Source organism: Fukomys damarensis, unplaced genomic scaffold (assembly GCF_012274545.1).
Source record: "Fukomys damarensis isolate Sample0158 unplaced genomic scaffold, DMR_v1.0_HiC HiC_scaffold_17, whole genome shotgun sequence".
Taxonomy (NCBI): Eukaryota; Metazoa; Chordata; class Mammalia; order Rodentia; family Bathyergidae; genus Fukomys; species Fukomys damarensis.
In genome coordinates, this window is record NW_022900929.1 from 41,608,338 (window position 1) to 41,630,784 (window position 22,447).

Consider the following 22,447-nt stretch of genomic DNA (forward strand, 5'->3'; position numbering starts at 1 on the left):
GGTACTCTCTCCAAAACAGATCAAAAACTAGTTAATAAAGCATGCCTAAATAAATGCAAATGAATTGAAATTTTACCACATATTTTCAGATCACAGAACAATTAAACTAGAAATCAATAACAAAAGCACAGAAACTATGTAAACATAGTTTAGGAAATTAAACAACACACTCTTGAATAATCAATGGTCACAGAGAAAATCAAGGATGAAACAAGACAATTCCTAGAATTAAGTAAATGATAATGCCAGTATAATATACCGGAACATATGTAACACTGCGAAAGCAGTCCTATGAATGAAGTTTGTAGTGGTGAATGGCCACATCACAAAAACAGAACAAGCCCAAATACAAAACTTAATGATTTATCTCAAGGTCTTAAAAAAAAACAACAAAAAAATCAAACCCAGAGCTTATACAAGAAAAGAAATTATAAAGTTCATATCAGAAATGGAGAAAAAAGAATACAAAGAATCCATGAACTGAAGAGAAGGTTCTTTAAAAGAATGAACAGACAAATCTTTAGCCAATCCTATTCGCCCCCAAAAGAATGAAAAGACACAAATTAATGCAATTAGAAATTAAAAAGGTAAAATCACAATGGACCCTGCCAAAATCCAGAAAATTATCAGTAACAACTTCACAAACATATATATCAAACAATTAGAGAACTCAGAAGAAATGGAAAGATTTCTAGATACAGAGGAGTTGCTAAAACTGAACCAAGACTTAAAAATCTCCAGTAATACGCAATGAAATAAAAATTATAATTAAAAAAGTTACCAACTAAGAAAAGTCCAAGACCTGATAAGAGTTACAGCCAAATTCTATAAGAACTTCAGAGAAGATCTAATATCAATATTCCTCAAACCAATAAAATTAAGAGGGAAGGAGTACTTCTAAAATCATCCTCAGAAACTAACATTACGTTGATTCCAAAACCAGATAAGGATCCAACCAAAAAAAAAGTGTGTATGTGCCAATTCTTAACAAGATATTGGCAAACAAAATGCAAACGAGCATCAAAAATACCATACAACATGACTAAGTAGACTTCATCGCAGGGATGCAAGAATAGTTCAAATCAATAAATTTAATTCATCACATAAACAGAAGCAAGGCAAAAAGTCACATAATCATTTCAGATTCAGAGAAGGACTTGACAAAATTCAACACCTATTCATGATAAAAACCCTTAAGAAAATAGGTATAGAAGGTATTTATCTCAACATGATAAAAGCCATTTATGACCAACATACTGTCAAGATTATATTATATGGGGAAAAGCTGAAAGCTTTCCCTCTAAAATCAGAAACAAGACAAGGATTTCATTATCACTATTCCTGTTCAACACAGTCCTTCAAACATTAACCAGAGCAATCAGGCAAAACAAATCAAAGGGATATGTACAGGAAAGGATGAAGTAAAAATATTATTTGCAGATATGATCCTTTATTTATAAGACCCCAAAAGCTCCATCAAAAGACTATTAGAATTGATAACCAAATTCACCATTGATACCATTCACAATAGTGTCACAAAAATTAAGTACCTAGGTATTAAACTAAGGAAGTGAAAGACATCCACAATGAAAACTACATCAGACTGAAAACGGAAATCAAGGAGGACATGAGAAAAAGGAATAATATTCCCTGTTTATAGGTAGGCAGAATCAACATAATCAAAATGACTACGCTTTCAAAACTGATATATGCTGATTTTCAATGAAATCTCAATCAAAATATCAAAATAATTTCTCATGTAGCTACAGAAAGTGATCCTAAAATCACTGGAATTAGAAGAAACCAAGAATAACAAAAACAATCCTGGCTAAGAAAAGCAAAGCAGGTGGTATCACAATCCCAGACCTGAATTTACATTACAAAAAAGGGAGCCAAAAAAATACATAAATAGTGCTGGGAAAATTAGGTATCCATCCATATGCAGAAGATTGAGTCTAGATCCATACATCTCACTGTGTACTAAGCTAAAATAAAAATGAATCAAAGATCTAACTAAAGGTTAAAACAGAAACAATCTGCTGAAAATAAATACATACAATTCTTGAAGAAATAGGCATAGACCAGGACTTTCTGAACAGAGCCCCACCGGAACAAGAAATACAGTAATACCAAGAATCAAAAAATGAGATTCTGTCAAATTAAAGAGTTTCTTCAGAATAAAGGAAACAACCAAGTGAATAGATAACTTAATACAATTGGAAAAATTATTTCTCCAGTTATTCTATGGATAAAAGACTAACATCTAAAATATATAAAGAGCTCAAATGACCCAAGTTTGGTTGCAGTTATGCAGTGGACCCTCATGTTACAATCGGCCTCACATATGAACAACTCACATTAATTAGGTTAATGAGAGATTAATCTGCCTCTTGTTATCTATAGCATGTATCCAGGTAAACATCCAGATCTCAGCTATATCAACTTAGCTACAACCAGCTCTCAGGAACTAATCAAGTTTGTAAGTTAAGGGTCCACTGTAGTTGTACAACTTTGGCAATGTGCTGAAATCTTCTGAATACTACATTTTAAATTTGTAAATTGTGTGGTATGTAAACTTCAGTTCAATAAAGTTGTTTTCTAAAAAAGAATATATATGAAGAACTCAAAAACTTAGACCCTCCAAATAAAAGATTCAATCAAAGAAAAAATGGGCAACTGAAATCAACAGATGCTTCTCAGAAGTACAAATAGCTAATAAATACATAAAAAATGTTCATCATAATTGGATATTAGAGAAAAGCAAGTCTAAGTTACACTGAGATACTATCTTACCCCCAAAAGGCTGCCTATCATCAAAAAGCTAATAATAACAAACGCAAGGATGTGGGGGAAAAGGAACTCTACTATATTGTTGACAGGAATGTAGACTAATACAACCACTATGGAAACCAGTGGGGAGACTCCACAAACAACTAAAAATAGAAATTCCATTGATCCAGCTATTTCCCTTCTAGGTATCTTCCCCAAAAGAATTAAAATCATCATATTTCAGTGACACATGCATACTTATGTTTATAGCAGCACAATTTATAATAGCTACATCTTGGAAATAGCACATATGTACATACATGAGCAGATGAATGGGTAAGGAAAATATGGTACTTAAACATAAGGGCATACTATGCTTAGGTAAATGGATGCAACTTGTTAACACAATGTCAAGTGAAATCAGACACAAAAGCCTAAATATCACATGGTTTTTCTTACATGAGAAGCAATACACACACACACAAACACACACACACACACACACACACACACACACACCAAAAAAGAAGAGAGATAAATAGAAGTGGAGAGAAGTTCAAATACTTTCCCAAGCTGCACATTCCATTGTTTTAAAAATATTTCAATGTATATGCGAATTGGTTTCATTTATACTACTAATTTTAGTTTGTTGAATAGAAAGATTTGCACTATTATCTTTCTTTTTCATAGGAATCTCTTTGGTTCATGTCTTGTACTCTAAAGAACTTACTTTGTAGATAATAATACACAGTATAATAAATTGTAATAACATTCTCCTATTTGACAATGAAATTATGTTTTATTTTTTCATAAAATAAAACGCAACAAAAATGAGCAAAAGACTTGAATAGACATTATTTCAAAGAAAGTATACACATGGCCAAGAAGCACATTAAAAAATGCTTAACATCACTAAATCATTACGAAAGTACAAATCAAAATCACAAGGGGCTGGGGATTTAGCTCAGTAGTGCCGCCTGCATGCCTCACAAGCACAAGGACCCGAGTTTGATCCCTCCCCCAAAAAAACCCACAATATTACTTCATATCTATTGGAACTGCTACTATATAAAAAAAGAAGTATTGGCAAGAATATGAACAAAATGGTGCAACTGCTATGGGAAACAGTATTGAGGCTTCTCAAAAAAGTTAAAAATAGAGCTATCATATACTTTGTCATTACCACTTTTGGGTTATGTATAACTGAGAGGAAGACAGTGATAAGATCCTTGTAAATTCATATTCATAGCAGCACTATTCACATTCATCAGGAGTTGAAAGAAACTTATTCAATAGATGAGTGGATAAAAAAGTTAAATCCAGTCCCATGCTACATCATGGGCAAATTCTGAGGGCTAAAGTGAAATAAGCCTATGACTAAAACAAACAAACAAAAAACTGATTCCACTTATATGAACTGCCTGAAGTGATCAGATTCATAGAAACAGCAGGTAGATGGGTAATTGCCAGGATCTGAGGGGAGAAGGGAGTGGGAGGGAGTTAAGGAGCATATTTCAGTTTTGAAAGATGAAAGAGTTCTAAAAAGCCTTCCACAACGATATGAATACACTTACACAATTAAAATATATACTTAAAATGGTTAAGATGCTAAATTTTATGTATATTTTACCACACTAAAAATTAAATGCAAATTGTAATGGTTTGTATATCTATAAAAATTGAAGGATCTCAACTGAAAAATTAATAGAACTCATAAAAGGATATACTTAGAATAAACAAAATGATAATCAATAGCTTTGCTATACCATCAACACCAACTAGAAAAAAATTTATTGGGAAAAATCCAGAAATAAATTTAAGCGTGCAAAACTATTTCTAAAAAAACTGTACAGTTTACTAAAGAGCATAAAATAACTCTTGAATTTCTAGAGAGAAAAATTTTGCTTCCAAATGGGAAAACATAGTATTATAAAGTTCCCTCTAATGTAGATCTGTTAATCCAATATAATTTCAGTCAAAAAATTAATGGTATCATTTCATAGATCTTAAGAAAATTAAAGTTCATATACAAGAATGGATGTTCATAATTATGTAGGGTAAAATTAAGTTGACCTATGGGCACATAGTCCTACCACAGAGAGAATGGCTATAATCACAAAGTCAACCAATAACAAATGTTGGCAGGGCTGCGGGGAGAAAGGAACCCTTCTCCACTGCTGGTAGAAGTGTAGATTGGTGCAGCCACTGTGGAAAGCAGTATGGAGATACCTCAGAGAACTACGATTGGAGGTCCCATTTGACCCAGCTATTCCCCTGCTGAGTATCTTCCCTAAAGAATTAAAAGAATCACACCACGGTGATATATGTGCACCCGTGTTCATAGCAGCGCAATATCTAATAGCTAAAACTTGGAAGCAGCCCAAATGCCCATTAGCAGGAGACTGGGTAAAGAAAATGCAGGGTTTTTTAAATGAAATGGAGTACTACTCAGCCATAAAAATGAGAAATTAGAGGCATTTATAGCTAAGTCGATGCACACTGAGGCAATACTCAAGTGATATAAATAGGACACACATGTGAATACCAAATAGTTTCTCTAGTATGAGAAACTGAAAGTGAACATAAGGTCTAAAAGGCATAATAAATAATGTGAAATAAGAACAAAAGGGACAAAGAGGAAGGGGAAATGGGAGGGGTAGGGGACAGGAAAGAAGGCAATGGAATTAATATGAGGAAATGGAAACATAGTCTTTATAGATAGGGAGGGTGGGGGAGGAGTTGAGGGGAGGAGTTGAAGGGAGGGCAGGGGAATCAGGGAAAAAAAAGAACCAAGGTTGATTGTGTAAAGGTACAAATTTCCAACAGTGAATTTCATTATATTGTGTACCTGAATTTACCAATATGATGAATTTCAAAAATATGTTAACAACAATTAATAAAGGGTCTAGAAAGACATCAACATACAAAACAAATTTATAGATGAGAACTGAGACACCTTAGAAGAATGAAGTATTCACTGAATGGTGTTGGAGCAAATGATTCTCTTTGTGAAAGGAAAACTAGCAACAGTGGCTGGCATGGCTTCCATCTAGATATTCTCCTGAAGCCTCACGCAGTCAGAGGTGGGGCTTTGCAGAGGTGGCTGAATCCAGAATGTGTCCCTGATTCATGTTCAGTGCTCCGATTAAGGGTGGATGACTACTCCATCAGCCCACTGACTGGTTTGGCACCACCCTCATCCCAGTAGATTGGATATTACATAAGGGACAGAAAGAAGCTTGTCTGATCTCTTGTTGCTTTGCTAAGTTCTGCCAGCCATGAGCTGTTTCTCCTCTGTGATGCCTGCCTGCCATGCCGCCCTGCCTTGGTGCCGGCTGATTATGGACTGAAACCTCTACAATTTTGAGCTGAAGAAACCTTTCCCTCTTTAACTTTGATGTCAGACATTTTATCTCAGCATTGAGAGGGAATTAACTAACATAGTGGCTTATACTGCTTTGTTTTCACAGTGAACCAACCACTGTGGTAAGCTCTGAACTGCATTATTTCACTGAAAACACACACACACACACACACACACACACACACACACACACACACACACACTACATTTTGGTGTCTTTTTGACAAATAAGGAAGCCAAAGTACAATAAGTTACTAATTTGCCCAGAATCATGTGGCAAGCAGCTGCTTGAGGCCTAACATTTGATTCTATGACATCAGATTTCATTGTGCAAGCTCTCTAATCATTACAGCCAACCCTTACAATATCCTTATCTACTCTATACATGAAAATAATCACTCAATGCAATAAAAATATAAACACATACATGTATTAGTTAAAATCTACACATTGTTAAACTACACACTGGGAAAGGCTGGCTTAAAACCCTAACTTACAACAAAGCTGGAAAAGGCCTAACTACATAAAACTTCTACTTAATGAAAGGTGCCTTGAGAAAAGACATGACAAATTTGAGACTAAGCTTGTAATATGTACAACATTCAAAGGACTTCTTATTACATAAAAAGCCCCTTCAAATCAGTAGTAAAAAAGAATAGTAACCCAATTCACACAAGGGCAAAGAATACCACCAACAAAGTCACAAAAGACAAAATCTAAATAGCCAGTAAGCGTGAAAAGATGTCCAACTATGCTTTATCAGAGAAATATAAATTTAAAGGTATAATATATAACTTTCAACTCACTGGAACAAGAAGTAAATATTGGTGAAGTACTAGGGACAGGCATTGTGGTTTTGGCTAAGTGTTCATAGCTTCAGTATTATGAGCGGCCACAGTGCACAGCGTCAGGTAGTGGTTAAAGTGAGCCCAGGACTCACAGTTTTAACACAGTAAATCTGTTTCCATCCTACCAACATACGCACAGGTTTACCCAAAACAGACAAGCAAGAATTGTATTACAGCACTGTTGGCAACAGTGAAATGTTTTTAAAATACAGCAAGTAATAAAAGAGTGGTGCTAAGTTATTTACTACTTTGCTGAATTCTACACAACCATTAAGAGGATGAGATATTCTGCGTGAACAAACATGAAAAAGTCTCTAAAATCATAGAAAGAAGCTAATCTTGTAAATTTTTACATGACTCATCTATGTAGAAATAATTTGATGTGTCAGTCACTACCTGTATATGTTCAAAGCATATTAATAGTTTCTGAAAAGCTATGTGTATACAAAGATATTTCACAGGAACCCTTCCAAGAAGGCAGAAGGCCCAGGAGGTATGGATAGAAAGAGATATATGGCCTTTTCCTCGACAGATTAGCATTGCCTAGATTATGTATAATGATTACGGTTATCTCACTTTGAAGTTTTAGACTTCCTTATATTCTCAAAATTAGATATATCCTCTTTAATCAGGAAGAATGAAACAATCTGATGCAAAGTTGAATCAGATCTGTGCTGACAGAAAAGGGAGCTACTTTGAAAACAGAAAAAACATACTAGACTGTAACTCAGGAGACCTAATTTCTAGTGCCAGTTCTACCACTAATCAGGAAGTGAGATGATAGTCTTCCTAAACATCCATTTCTTCAACTGAACAAGGAGAGAGCCAAATCAAAGTTCTTGAAGTTTCCTTCCACTTCAAAGACTACACTATGAATAATTAGTATAAATAATTAGGCTGAGGACCTGTCTAAAGACTCAAGTTTCCCAACCAAAGTTTCCTCCAAATACTTGAGAACAGTTTGTAAAATTTATAAGCAGCACTTAGCCATAAAATGATTGTGAAGACTGTGACATGGAAAATGTTCATAAGGAACTAGATCAAGATGTCAGGCTCAGTATGGCCAAATATTGCCAAATACACATTCATGGAATTGAGGACTACAACGAATACACAAAAAGGAAAACAATCCTTCACTACTGATGCCTTTTTGACACCAGTCAATTCTCCAGTATTGTCAGCGATTCTCTGATATCAGCATGGTGTCTTATAATTACCATTAGATCAGAGTTAGTGTCAGACTCCACAGGCCTCAGGGCTCCACCCTAAGACTGTAACACCTCAGAGGCCGCTGGCAAGTGCTATATCTCCCAGTGTCCCACCCACACTGCTGTCCAAATCAGCTAAAATGTGGGAGTGCCCAATGATTGACTACAAAAATTCCTTCTTATAAATGAAGATACAGATGTTGAGGAGTTAAATATGTTGTCCAGGTCACAGCCAGTACAGCTAGTACTAGTACACAGCTAGTATGGTGACAGACCCAAGCTTCAAACAAAGTCCGGCCGATGCTCAAACCCATGAGAACTGCAGGAAAGGTAACATCAAACTTAGTGATTTCCTCAGAACTTCCCTTGTCCTCTGAGGTAAGACAGGTTCTACGTAGCTCAACTCATGTTCTCATCCTTTCTTCCACTGCTTCCCTCTATCTTGGGGGAAAATGCTTGGAAGTTTACAATTGAAAGCTTAAATTTGGTTATTTTTCAGAAATGAAGTAATTTGTTCTTTCTATAGAATAAGAAAAAAAATTGCTAGAGTTTCCCAATTTCCTTCTAGGAAGAGGGAATCTGAAGAATGCTTTTGGTTATTTTTCAGAAATGAAGTAATTTGTTCTTTCTATAGAATAAGAAAAAAAATTGCTAGTTTCCCAATTTCCTTCTAGGAAGAGGGAATCTGAAGAATGTGTCCTTTTCTGGGCAAGTGATACCTATGGGTAGATGAAAGGAGACCTAGAGGAAGGAATTAAATTACAAATGAAAAGGCATGGTAGGGACTGGTGATGGAAGAAGCTGGAATCAGAACAGGGAGAGGCTGCTCAGTGGAGGATCCAGAAAAACAACTCTTGGTAGATGGCAAGAAACAACAATTTGCAGGAAAAAATAAAAATGGGGCCTTTTTTTTAAAAAAAAACTTTTAGGGAGAAGATGACCACTGAAACGAGGTATTTATAAAAATTTGTACAGGATAGGGCACATCAACCTTATTCTCATCTCCCCAAAAGAGGCCTCAAAGTAGATTAAAGGTGTTGATATTATTTTCTTCAAGGTATAATAAAATCACTGAAACAAAAATAGCAATTCTTGTATCTCCTAAAGTAAAGTACAAAGTACACTATGTACTTCACCACACGAACTGTGGCTCAACAAATGTTCACTGAATAACCCTCACTGAGTTTTACAAGAATCTACAGACTGTATGCATTTGTACTTCCTTCAAATTTGGTTAAAAATAATGATGAGCCCCTTTCTTTGAGGCTAAAAGCAGCATAAGATGATCACATCAATTTCTGCAGATGTGTCCAGCAGCATGGTCTCCTATATACATCATTGTTACTCAGACCGACTCGCTTCAGGTCCTATGATTTTAACAAGCACAATTCCTAAATGCTTTTACCTATGTATTTTCTTCACTGAACCTTTAAATAGTAATATACTGGCAGGAAAAAAACAAAAAGCACTCTCTCACCCACTTGGGGTTGTCATTCCAAATTATAATTTCAGCTCATTTATTAATTATGTGTATCTTTCAGCAAGTCATAACATCATTGCGTGTCATTAATAAAATGCATAAGATGAACTAAATAATCCCTAAGATATTTATAGTTTTCAAACTTTAATATTCTAAAATTTGAGAGTCTGCATTTCAATCTCTTGCATTGGCTCCACTTTGCCAGTATTCCTTGAACACAACAGGTAAGCCTGCAGTCACTGGTCCACATTTTAAGAATCTCTTTGCAAAGGTCCCATTTATGTTGGTGGGTGGATGGTCAATCTCTTTACAGCTCCCAGTTCTACAGTAAAGGGAAGCTTAGTATATCCGCTTTACTTCTGGTTTCCCAGGGTACTTCTCACTCTACACCCACAAAATGCAATGCTTTCCTGGTCTTTAGTCTTCACAGCTCCCAATTTCTGTGCTATCATACTCACTGTATGCAACTGACAACAATGTGCCACAAAGGCCTATAGAATTTATTACAAAAAGAAAAAAGCCCTGGATGGTTTGAAAGAGAACCCTTAAGCTAATTCGCCTGGATACATGACTTAAAAAGGAATATCCACTCATGACTAACACAGTCTATTAGCCATGAATGGACAAATTAAAACTCAAACCACAGAAGGCCAATAAAATATTCCAAGATATTTATAGTTCTTTCTGGCTGGGGAAGCAAGGATGCATGACTCATAAGAAATGGTGACAAGCAGCTCCACCACTTTACAGAAAATTCAAATTAAGCACACACCAGTGAGTGGGCAGATTATTACTTAGTTTAGACTGTTTGATCTAAAATACTCTAAATTGGAACACTTCTGAGCTGCTCCAAGATTCTGGGTAGTAGATGTTCAAGGAGATGCCACCTGTGTTATTAGCTTGCTCACAATAACCACAGTATCCAGCAATGCATTCTCTTTTCCACAAAAGCTATGGTCCTCGCACTCAGCAGTGTGGAATGGAATGTCTGCCAACCCCGAGCCCGGCCCAGCCCTGGGGTGCCAACAGTAAAGAGAAAGATTTTTCAGATTTACAGTGGAAGAAAAACCAAAGTACACGGCTCATTTCAAAAGTGCTTTTCTTCTTTATACTTTTTCCTCCTCCTTCTATGGGCAATCAAGTCACTGACGGTTCCCCAAATGGCTTCAGTTTAATTCCTCAAGCATTAGCCTCATTTCCTCTCAGGATTTTGAGACACATATCTCTTTTCCACAAAAGCTATGGTCCTCGCACTCAGCAGTGTGGAATGGAATGTCTGCCAACCCCAAGCCCGGCCCAGCCCTGGGGTGCCAACAGTAAAGAGAAAGTTTTTTCAGATTTACAGTGGAAGAAAAACCAAAGTACACGGCTCATTTCAGAAGTGCTTTTCTTCTTTATACTTTTTCCTCCTCCTTCTATGGGCAATCAAGTCACTGATGGTTCCCCAAATGGCTTCAGTTTAATTCCTCAAGCATTAACCTCATTTCCTCTCAGGATTTTGAGACACATAACACACACATAAACCCACAAATACACATTCCACAATAACAAGACATTCTCAGAAATTCTTCAAAGTACAAAATAGAAAAAAGGATGGGAAAAGAAGCCCAATTTGGGTTAGACTTTTGGAAGTGATGTCTCTTGTCTGAACCTGAGGCATCCACCAATGGCTGTGGGGTAGGTATAAAGAGTCCAAGATACACGCTAGATTAACTTCAGTGATTTCTTCTGTAGCTTTCAATCATCGCTTGATTTTTAAAGGGGTCTTCAAACATTAAGGATCACTAATCACAGTAAAACTGAGGTCAGTTGGTCTAAATGTGTCCCTCACTTGGACAAGACTTGGTCTTAGGAGGAAAATCTATAAGAAGCCCTATTCTTAAGTCATTAGATTCTATAGGAACTCATTTGATTTTTAGGAAGAGGAAACAAAGCCATCTCAAGAGACAAATTCATATCATGCATTTTAAAATAATATGTCTTAAATATATTTAGAAAAAATATACAAGATACATATATAAATGTTTATGTATAAATAAATTTCATACATTTAATTTACTGAAAGCCATGAAAACATCTGAATAAACACTTTTACACGGTATGCTTCTAGGTGGAAATACTAAGCATTCTCTTTCACACCCCTACCTCACATTTCTTTATAAAGAATGCAATTCCACTAAAAATTCCAAAAGGATCCTTTAGAAGCTCAGCCAAGTATACTTACTTTTCCAGAAGGGCCTAAAGAAATATGAGAAAATCCAAAAACACTTTTTAAAAACTATGGAAGATGAACTGAACTACAGTAATGGATACATTCATATAATATACAAACATATCAAAGAAAATAGAAGCTCAAAATAGGCCTAAACTTAGTGCAGAGAGGGTATAATTTTTTCCAAAATTCTGCTGTCAAAATAATTTACAGCTTAGAGGGAGTTATGTATGATCTCTGCCTCAGGTCAGGCAACAAATTAAACTTTTGTTATGAAATGGAGGGAAGGAAAAAGACAAGGAATAGAAAGAAATTAGTTAAAAATATGAAAACGTAGACGATCATGGAATAAGGGAAAAGTTTTAAGCCAAACTTTTAAAATCCCATAAAATCCTACATAAACAGAAGCTAGATTTGTCTGTAGAAATATTTAAAACTTTTACACATCAGAAAATACAGTAAGTAAAATTAAAAGTAAATGACAATGGAAAATATTTTAACAATTTCAAGAAGTATTAAGTTTTATATAAAGACTGCAGTAAGAAAAATCAATTTTGGCAGTTTGTTAATGTGCAGTAAAACCTTTCCAAAAAGCTATTTGCTTTTATATTTCGTAATTATATAGTTATGAGTTTATCTAAATTATTAAATATAAAAACATTAATGAACAAAGATATTTACAATACTATTCATATTATTTATAACTTCAAATGGTTTTATAAATACCATGATAATACTAATAAAAATCACTTAAAGTCTTCAAAAGAGAAAAGAAGTTTATATTATCCAAAATTTTAAATTTCTTACTGTGAAATTCAAAAAGGCCAACCACGTTTCAAAATTTTGGTCATGGTTTCTCTAAAACAGAATCATAGAACGTTTCTTTCACTTTCTAATTTTTCCAGATACTTCTAACTTTTATTTACTATGAAGAACACTTAAAAACTTGTGGACGATTCTAAGGTCAGGAAACAAATCTTCTACATTAAGACGAAGTGAGTATCCAGAATGCAAGGCCAAAAACAATAGTCGTTAAAAAATTTTCTATACACTAATTGGAATAGAAAGTACAACCCTCCCACACTCTGACAAACACTGGAATGGCCCTCTGTGTCCTTCCTTGTGTTAGAAATCTATGCTGTAAGGTATAAGGCCGGTAAATGTGTGCAGCTTTTCTGTGCAGGCTTTAGACACTTCTGTCCCCTGGGGCCAGTTGCTCACTAATGGTAGGCAGCATAATTGTGCAGGGAAGGACTGATTTGCATCTCTAGATCTACCATCCCCTGTTTTGCACCATATTATGGGCCCTGTTGGCTGCCCTAAAGGGTGGCAACAAGTAGTTCCCAGTCCCCTGGCTTCTCTTTTTGTTTGGCCAATGAAAGTGGTGCCATGAAATCAGGGAGAAGAGGATGAGGCTATTTCTTCCCCCAGGCACATCACCATGGATTGCCTGCCCACCTCTACTAAATTAGGTCACAGCCCTTGTCTGGCAGCCTGTCTGTATCATTCAGCCCCTCAGAAAATCTCACTTTCAAAACAGCCACTCTTACTCTTGCCCTTCAAGTGGAGGAATGATATGAGGGTCTTGATGTTACTATCCCTAGGATACTGGATCCATCTCTTAGCACATCCATCTCTTAGCACTTTTTCCTGAACAATGCACACACCTTTGTACACTGTCTCTAGCAAATTCTCAAACCATCTAATTGAGTATCACTTAATTCTTGATGGTACCCTGGCTAACACAGTAAACCACAGTCTCTAAGAGAAAAAAAGGGTGAAGCACTTATGTACTAAATAAATAGGAAAAAAGTTATCTGATATGGTTTAGAAAATTCTTCATTCAAGTTGGGATGAAAAGAAATTTGGCCTTATGCTACCTTTTACACTTCAATGACCCAGAATATCCTTACATTTTCTAGTCAATGTATAAAAATATTTTGGGCAAGTTACTAACTCCTACAGAATCTCACCACATACAGACATACAGGGCACATTTGCTAATCAAGTTCAGTAAACTCTCAAGTTAATGCCACCCTGACATACACACAACTTGGGTTAATTAGGTTAATGGATGATTCATCTGCCTCTTGTTATCTATAGCATGCATCCAGGTAAACATCCAGATCTCAGCTGTATTGACTTACAATCAACTTCAGTTATAACCAGCCTTGGAGTTTGTAAGTCGAAGGTCCACTGTTTACTGAATCGAGACTTGTCAGGTATGGAGAATAGAAAAGATAGCACGAACTAACAGTTAAGTAATTAACTGCTTAAGGATCTGAGCAGACCACTTCATAAAAAGCAAAGAGCCCTCCTAAACAAATAAGGCTATCCCATCCCACAACTGCATTTCAGGTGCTATACTGAAAAGAGGAAAGAGTTTTCAGAAGAATATGAAGTTTGTCACTTGAGTTATCCCAGCCTCATTCTAGGAAAACAGTGGGAAAAGAGTTCTTTTCATTCAGAATCGCTGTGAGGCACTCTAAACACAAGATAAAAACACGTGGGTAGCAATGTAAGAATGTTTAGCAAAGAGATTGGCAGGGTGGGTGGGATGGAAAGATCAAGTCTGTTTCATTTGAGCAGAGTCCTTCAGACATGATATGAGTTACAACAGAGACCCCAAGTCACCTCCAGCAGTAGAGGTTAACCCCAATACCTGTGGCAGTCCTCTGAGTGACAGCTCTAGAGGGTGCTGGGGCCTCTCTCAACCAGCACATCACCAAGGCCTCAAGAGCTCACAGACAGGTAGTAGGAAAACCCTTGATGATGGGCACAGTATCATAAGAATGTCACCAGATAGTCTAGCATGAGCCAAAGGCTCTACCTACCAATGGAGGTGGGTCACATTATCTGCAGCTGCAGAGAATGCTACTGACTCTGGGAGTGGCAGAAAAGAGCAGCCTTAGCAGTGGGCACTAACCTGGGCAGGGTCGTGGTTGGTCACCCTCATACAGTTTAGGTGATTCTAGAAACCATAGTTTAAAGAGACAGCTTTTCTTATATTGGCTCTCTTCTTTCTTTTCCTGAACAAAAGTACATTTATAATACCAGGTGATCTTGTAAGACTCCAGGAAAAAGAGTACTGAGTGAAAAGTTCTGAATGAGGGAAATCAAAGCAATGGCAAGTCCAGGGTGGCCAAGGGCAGCACAAGGACGGTAGCAAGCACAAGGTAAGATATACCATCTCTTTCACATTTCTGCCAAGACTGAGCATGGATGTCAACTGTACAGAATTCCAACAAATCATGACATGAATAGTAGAGTCTTAATCTCTCATTTCACTAAATTAATGAATAATACACTCTAGGAAAGACAAAGTACACTGGGAAGGGGACCAAGAAGTAGAAGAAGTGGGAGGGAGGACAAAGCAAGGGTGTGCAAAAGGAGATAAGATGTGTTATGTCCATGTATGGACTCCCCACACTGTATGTAGTCGGTACTGCAAACATGTGCTAATAAAAATTAAAAATAAAAACGAACCCTGGATATGTAGAAACACAGATTTTAAACATCTTGATTTATTTTGGATCTAATTTCTCTCTCTGTGCTCCCTGCAGAATTTTGTTTGCCTAAGGTCAGGGGAGCCAGTGGACACATCACAAAATGTGTTCAGTTATAAACCAAAGACCCACAAGACTACATGTAGTTTAATGAGCAACAGTTTTTCAGAAATTCATAGGAAAAATGTTCTTTCTCAAAATTAGCAATAAGTGACAAAGCAACCATATGCTGATATTCACTAATGGGGTAAGAAAACAATTTCCTACAAGCATAGAATATATTATTATTCTCTGGAAACCCTTCTTCCCAAAGTATATCGCAGATTACTGAGCACCTAGAAGGTGCCCCAGCAGGAAGCTCAGTGGGTATGTTACAGTAACATCAGCCTAGGGAGCTGGCTGGGGAGCTAGACACCTTCTCCAGACCGAGGCTGGCCTCCTCTGTCTCACAGTGCGGTGGCACTCTCAGAGCCCACCAAAGAGCACTCTCATCATTAGCACCCTCCTTCCTCCCTCTTCCCCATCTCATTGAAGACCATAAACAACTCTGAGAGCATATCAACCAAAACAGACTGGAAAACTCACTGCTGAGGGGAATTAGGACCCGCCCCCTCTGAACTTCTAAAAATGGGAGAAGATTGAAAACAAAGACAAAAGAATATCTTTTGAATTTGACAAATACCCATTGTTTGGGGGAGACTGCCATAATACACTGGTGGACACAAACTAAAACACTAATGTAGACTAGAAATAAGAACTTGGAGATTGTTGTGTGTTTTTTTTTTTAATCAAACTTCACTATGTTTAAATCACTCAGATCTTGCCACATGATGAGAAAAACAATCTGGTGTTTCCATGTTGTAATCACAAGCATGCTTCAACTTTGGAAAATCAAAGGTGGGCAGAAAGACTAAAATGTTTGTATATATTTAATTAAGGATATAATAATTTTGTCCTATTAGTCAAACACTGCAAAAAAATATGAAGCAGTTAATGTTTTGGGGAAGTCATGAGTTTGCAACTGGATACATAAAGACTAGAAATGGTCTTGAGATTCAACTGCCAGTATGTTCTTAACCATTAAAGTAATTCAATGATACTACAAAGAAATCTCTGGCACTACCCCGACTTTCATTCACTTAAGAAGGGTTTTTCTATAATCATATGGACTCATCTTACTACACATGCCTACCTAAGACAACCAACAAAAGTGAAGGGCAAAAGGAAAGGCTTCCTTTCACCCTCTGAAGATTCCCAAGAAATGAACAGGTAATAAACAGATTAAATAGGAGAAAGAAACACAAACATTCTATTCACAGAGGAAGTCACAAAGTGTAATTAACCATTATGGTTATAGTCCAACATGGTCCAGAAGTTTATATAACTCCTTTTTCATAGAAGATCAGGAAAATGGGAAATGTAGACAATATTTAGGAGAGTAGTAAATGAGTTTTAGAGAACTCAGTGGGCTTGGAAAAATGTCCAGCTGCTTGGAACTGCTTAAGACAAAGTCCACTGGGCCTCGAGGACAGACAAATGATTATAAATAATCCTTATTTTACAAGAGAGTTTTTTATATATTGATCAGGACTGAAATAGAAGACAATGGTATTTAACAAAAAGTCCAGCTGTGCTGACAAACTTCAACCGATCTTTAGGCCATATCAGTTTCCTTAAATAAAAACTTAATGCAGGGGCCAGAGGAAATTATTTTTTTCCCTTGACCGTATAGAATTTAGGCAGCCAAAAAGGTATAGAGGAAAACCTGCAACATCATCTTCTGATTTCAAGGTCCTCTAATATTTATAATAAAATTAAAGCAGACCACACCAAACATACCTGGACTTTTTCAGTAGGTAACCTCCAAATATCAGGATGAAAGCAAGGTACAGATACACACACACACACACACACACACACACACACACACACACACACACGGGGCGGGAGGGGGAGAGAATGAAATTATATCCTTCTATAATTCTTCAGGTTTTTTTTAATTTCGCATGATCCTTTCTATAAAGAGTAAAAATACCTAGATTCCCATTTCATTTAAATAGATTCAAGTAAAGTTCTTGGGAAGTTTTCCAGAGAGTTAGATTGCTTTAAAATTGGCCATGCATTAAATAAAGCTTTGTCTAACAAAAGTGAACCAGTAACTGATATGATATCTGTACATTCACTCTGCACAAGGTTCCTTTATCTCAAAAGCACTACCCAGAGACAAACAACAAGTCAGATTACAGCTCCAGAGAATCATACTATGCCTCTTTTAGCAACACTGCCGGCTCACACAAACATTATATGAGCACCAACCACCTGCTTCCTGAGGAATTTGTAAATCTACCTGCTCTGTTCATTCCCAAAAGGCTCCCCAACTTGACCCTTATGCCCCCTTTCATTCATTCCACCGCATTCACTTTTCATCTCTAAAAGATGCATTAGCAGTAAGTGCGCAAAGAGGTTCACATTAAAAGCAAAATGAAGAAAGAGAAGAGGCCTTCAGCATTACATTTTATAAGGAAACAAAACCCCAAAATCTGAGAGTCTCCTAGACTAGAGCTGAAAGCCACTGCAGGAAGAAATTAGTTCTTGGTGCCTGGCTTCCTTTCATAGTACCTGCTTCTGTGTACTTCAGTCCCACTTTCTCTTCTGTGTCTTTTGTCTTTGGGGGTGGCCAGACAGCTTGGAGTCGTCCAGGTGTCCTGTCGTCCTGCTCTGTAGGGCTCTGGTCAGGCTGTTGAAAAGTGAGCAGAGAGTAAGTAAACTAAAACGTGGCTGCAGTCCATTACTTAATGAAAACAAACATACTAACACTAATTCTAATATTAATTTTAATTGCTATCATGCACATTATCATTCAGCACAACTGATCCATCTCGCTATGCTATCATCCTTTCCCAGAATGTAAATAAAAATTAAAAACCAAAAAACCAAAAAGCTCAAGGATAAATACTATATAACTCATGAGACTGCTTTTAAAATAAAACTATTTTTAAAAGCAAAAGTAAACTTAAAGATAAAGATATAGACACAAATTTATTATGTTCATGTGCACTTAGCAGAGGATTTACTAATGTTTTCCAACCAAATGCAGGATTATTCATAGTAATAACACTGATATTGAATTTCCCAGGAACATTAGCAATAAGCCAAGTCATACTTCTCTAAGCATCCCACACTGCTAATTTCAATTTTTTTCTTTCCTATTAAAAAATTAATCATATTTCCTTCATATTCAAGTTTTTTACAGGAGTTCATTTTTACAAGTAGAAGAATACTATATAGTGCTTAGTTTCTAACTACCACCTGAGATAATATTTGAAGACTTTCATTTTTAATGTTTTAACTGAAATTATTGAGTATGCGCGAGGGAGTATAAACATGCAGTGAATTGAATTAAGCAAGAAATCATATTCATTGTTCTTAAGAATTTTTAACATCTACTAGACAGGTGCTTCCCAGTCTTTATAAATGATCTAACTCAACTGCCTTTAAATAACAACTTCCTTTAATACTCCTCATCTACTAACTTAATTTAATCCTCACGATAACTGTAAAAGTAAAGGCTATTCTTTTCACTTTGCACATGAAGAGAATGACTGGAGATTACCAAGGTCGCAGAGCCAGTAAATGACAGAGTTGGAATTAAAACTTAGTTCTCAGTAGTCAATCGGGAAGTCTTAAAACCAACATGGAACATTTCAATGGCATTGCCAACATGTATTCTGCGAAGTAGCAGACTTTTAAAGGAAATCACAGTTTTCAAAGAAGTATAATTAAGCAATGAGGAAATCCCTATACATCTGGGCTATATTTCCGTATTGCCTCACTTCCCTATGGTTCTAAGTTTTTGTAAGTACATTTACTACAGATGTTTGAACTCAGTGAACGCTTCCTCTTCCCACACACACAGCTTTACATATATCCCTCTTATTATTTTCCAGAAAAGTATGGGGAAGAAAAGCATTTCTGTCCAATGCAATATTTCTTCTAAAAACAATTTCATTTCATTTTTTGACCTGAAGGAGAATATTAATTATAGGCAACTGAGATTCATTTCAACAGTAAATTTGAAAAATCTTAGCATCTCATTTTGTCACAAAATGCAAAACCCAATTCTACATACACTTTTGGAATCAGAGGGACCATCTGCTGGCCTGGACTTGGACCGTTCGAACACAGCTCTTAGTGACTCCTTCTCATGTCTCATCTTGCGCTTGAGAGCTTCCAGCTCAGACGTGTCAGCTGTGGTCCCCTTTTTGGGGGGGCGGATGAATAAGGCTTTAAAGGCCTCTAGAGCAGTTTCTGGGGGCTTCGGCTTGACCTCACCACTCTGGGTTTGGGCATCTCTGGAGCTGCCCTGGCCCTCCTGGTCAGCGCTGCAGCCCATCTCTCCTCCCCTGGGCAACTCAGGGTCGGCTGCCTTCTGTTCTGTTTTGGGCATGTCAATGTTGAGCAGCTGAGAGAGCTGCTCCAGGAGAGTGGGAGTGGCCTTCAGATCAGTTGTTCTCTCGCTGCTTTTCAATGCCTGTGACCCTGCCTGCACCAGAGATTTCTGAACAGGCTGAGTCAATTTAAGCAAAGCCAGGTCTCCATCCTTTGGTTTAATTTCAGTGATAGTTTCCCCTGACTCTGCTGCTGCCCCCTTCTTCAACACACGAAGCCCACTGAAAAAAGCTGGAAGCTGGAATGACTTCTCTCCAAGGAGTTCCCTTTTAGAAGACATGCTCTCAGTGACACCAGTACTCAAATTCTGGGGTGCTGTTGCAGGTGGGTCTTGGGACCCTTCTTCTCCTGCATGGCCTTGGTTGGGGCTGTGCTCCGTCTGCAGACTACCATCTCCAGGCTCCAGGGCACTACTTCCAGATGGAGGCCTTTGAGTATCTTCTGCACACAGCCCAGCATCATCCACGTCCCCAGTAGCAATGATTTCCCTAGAATATTCTAATTTTTCTTTGGCCTCTGGAGATGGCTCCGATAAGACAACATTGCGAGACTTCGGGGCCTTTGTACCGCCGCCCTCTTCCAGTTCCTGGCCGCCATCCTCAGAGTCGGAATCACTGGTAGTGGGCACCAGGGTCCCACGGACCCACATAACATCGTCTCTGCCCACACTCTGAGTGGCAAGTGGAGGAAGCTCCTCAGCAGGGAGGCAAGTCCCTGCTTTTGCTTTCCCATGACCTCCCTCTGATTCGACCTCCAACTTTGCAGTCTCCCCATTAATTATAAAGCCAGATGGAACTGGAGTCTCTGTCTCCTGAAGATCCAAACCATTGCTGGGGTCACCTTGTAGTGGCCTGGGAGCCACGCCTAAACTTCGGAATGCTTTCAACACAGCGTCTTCCTCTTCAGGCTTCACAGATTCCAGTTTACTTGTAAATCCAAACAAGGATTTCATAGAAAACTTACTTAGGATCGACTGAGCCATTTCGAGATCAGCTTCTGGTTTTCCCGGCTCCAACACATCACTGCCATTCAGAGCGTTACCAACCTCCTCCATGTCTCTGCTGTGTCCTCAGTGGAAGTTCTGACTTGAGTTACTTTCCCAGGCACTTTCAATTCATCCACTCCATCTGCTCTTAACTTACAAGACAGGGAACAACAGGAGGCAGGAGGGAGCCAGTCCCTCAGCTGCTCAGAGAACACAGTTGGTTTCTTTCAGGTCTCTGTGTCCTCCCTTCTGGTTTGCCCGATGACAGGGTGTCCCAGGCAACTGTAAAATGCCTGTGAAGCTCTATACCCAGAAGTAACAGAGGCTGTGCACCTTACTACACACAAACGGGAGGCTGCTCTTCTGGGACTTCCGTATTTATTTCCCTGGACAAAAGGCTTTCTGTCCTTGGCCCGTAAGTAATCCCAGCCCAGGACTTCAGGAGAAGCTCCACCCCCGTGCCTGCATTTCTCCTGGTTGCATTCAACTTCCTCATTGGTGAGCAAGTTAAGGTTCCTGAAAGTGCTGAGCTGGCACGCTGATCCTGACAGCCTTTAACCACCCACTGGGCAGCCTAAGGGATTTGTGAATCAGCAGAAAATGACTGAAACATTTCCTTCTGTGAGCCCTCCTGGATTGTGATCAGAGGCCCAGGCTGTCCAAGCCAAAGAACTAGCAGTGGCCCACATCAACAGCCACTTACAAAGCCCTAAGCAAAGAAACAAAACAGAAAAAAAAAAAAAAGAGATCATCTCAAAATGCCCAGAACTCTCAATGTCATTAATTTGCTACCCTTAGACTTTTTTTTTTTTAATGCTTTCTTCCGTTTTCCTGCAGGTTTCATCTGGAATGTAAATTTTAGCTTCAGACATCAGAAGGAAAACCAACAGGACTGGTTTCAGGTTCCTGCCTTTTTAGCTTGGCCCTGGCAGTCACAGTGTTCACTAACAGGTACTTAGGCAAGCATGCCCACCACGCCTAGTGTCCACCAGGTATAGGGTGACAGAATAAACAGGCCTGGCCTTCTGCACTCCTGTGCCAACATCAAGCTTCTTCCTGATTAGCAGCTGTGACTTCCTGAATTCCTTAGGAATCCTAGTGGCAGGAGAGCTCCCAGCTCCCCTCTCGTTTTCCAACCAAGTAAAACCTGGCATCACAGGATGTAACACTCAGCCAGGTAAAGAAATTCATCAAAGATCCTGAAGGATCCATATTTCCCTAAAGGGCAAAGCACCTGAAAGATGTCTATCAGCCAGGTCTCTGTAACAGACCCATTTTGCCTAAAACAAAAACGGAACTAACAAAAGAACTCCAAACATCAGCTCAATGTAATTTCCACCACTCTGATTATATGCTGGGAACCTGGCAAATTAAGGCCAGGGGACAAAAATTGCACTCCTATTTCTAGCTGCCTAGCTACCTTTTGGGGATCGCTTCCTGTCACATCCAAGTCCCAGTGTTTTTAAAAACCAGACCAGTGCACAGGCATCTTAGGATGAAAACGGCACTATGTGGGATTAAGAACTCCAACTGGCTTACTAGTTTTTGCTACCAGTCTTGGAACAAAGCTCCAAGAAGAATGCAACAAAGTGTTAAACACAAACAGCAATTTCTTCAGCAAAATAA

At 38.0% G+C, this 22,447-nt stretch overlaps 1 protein-coding gene across 10 annotated transcripts in view; it reads right to left on the reverse strand.

Moving 5' to 3' along the window:
* Fmn1 (formin 1) overlaps positions 1-22,447 on the reverse strand; it is a 378,745-nt gene that overhangs the window by 240,022 nt on the left and 116,276 nt on the right. For 7 of the 10 annotated variants that reach the window (XM_033765033.1, XM_033765032.1, XM_033765036.1 and 4 more), the window contains one exon: positions 18,007-18,124. The exons of 1 other annotated variant lie outside the window; for it this stretch is intronic. In XM_033765033.1, the coding sequence (XP_033620924.1) occupies positions 18,007-18,124 (118 nt within the window). Of the gene's footprint in view, positions 1-18,006; positions 18,125-19,516; positions 21,249-22,447 lie in introns of those variants that run through there. 2 more of the 10 variants (XM_033765038.1, XM_033765039.1) reach the window with 2 other exon arrangements.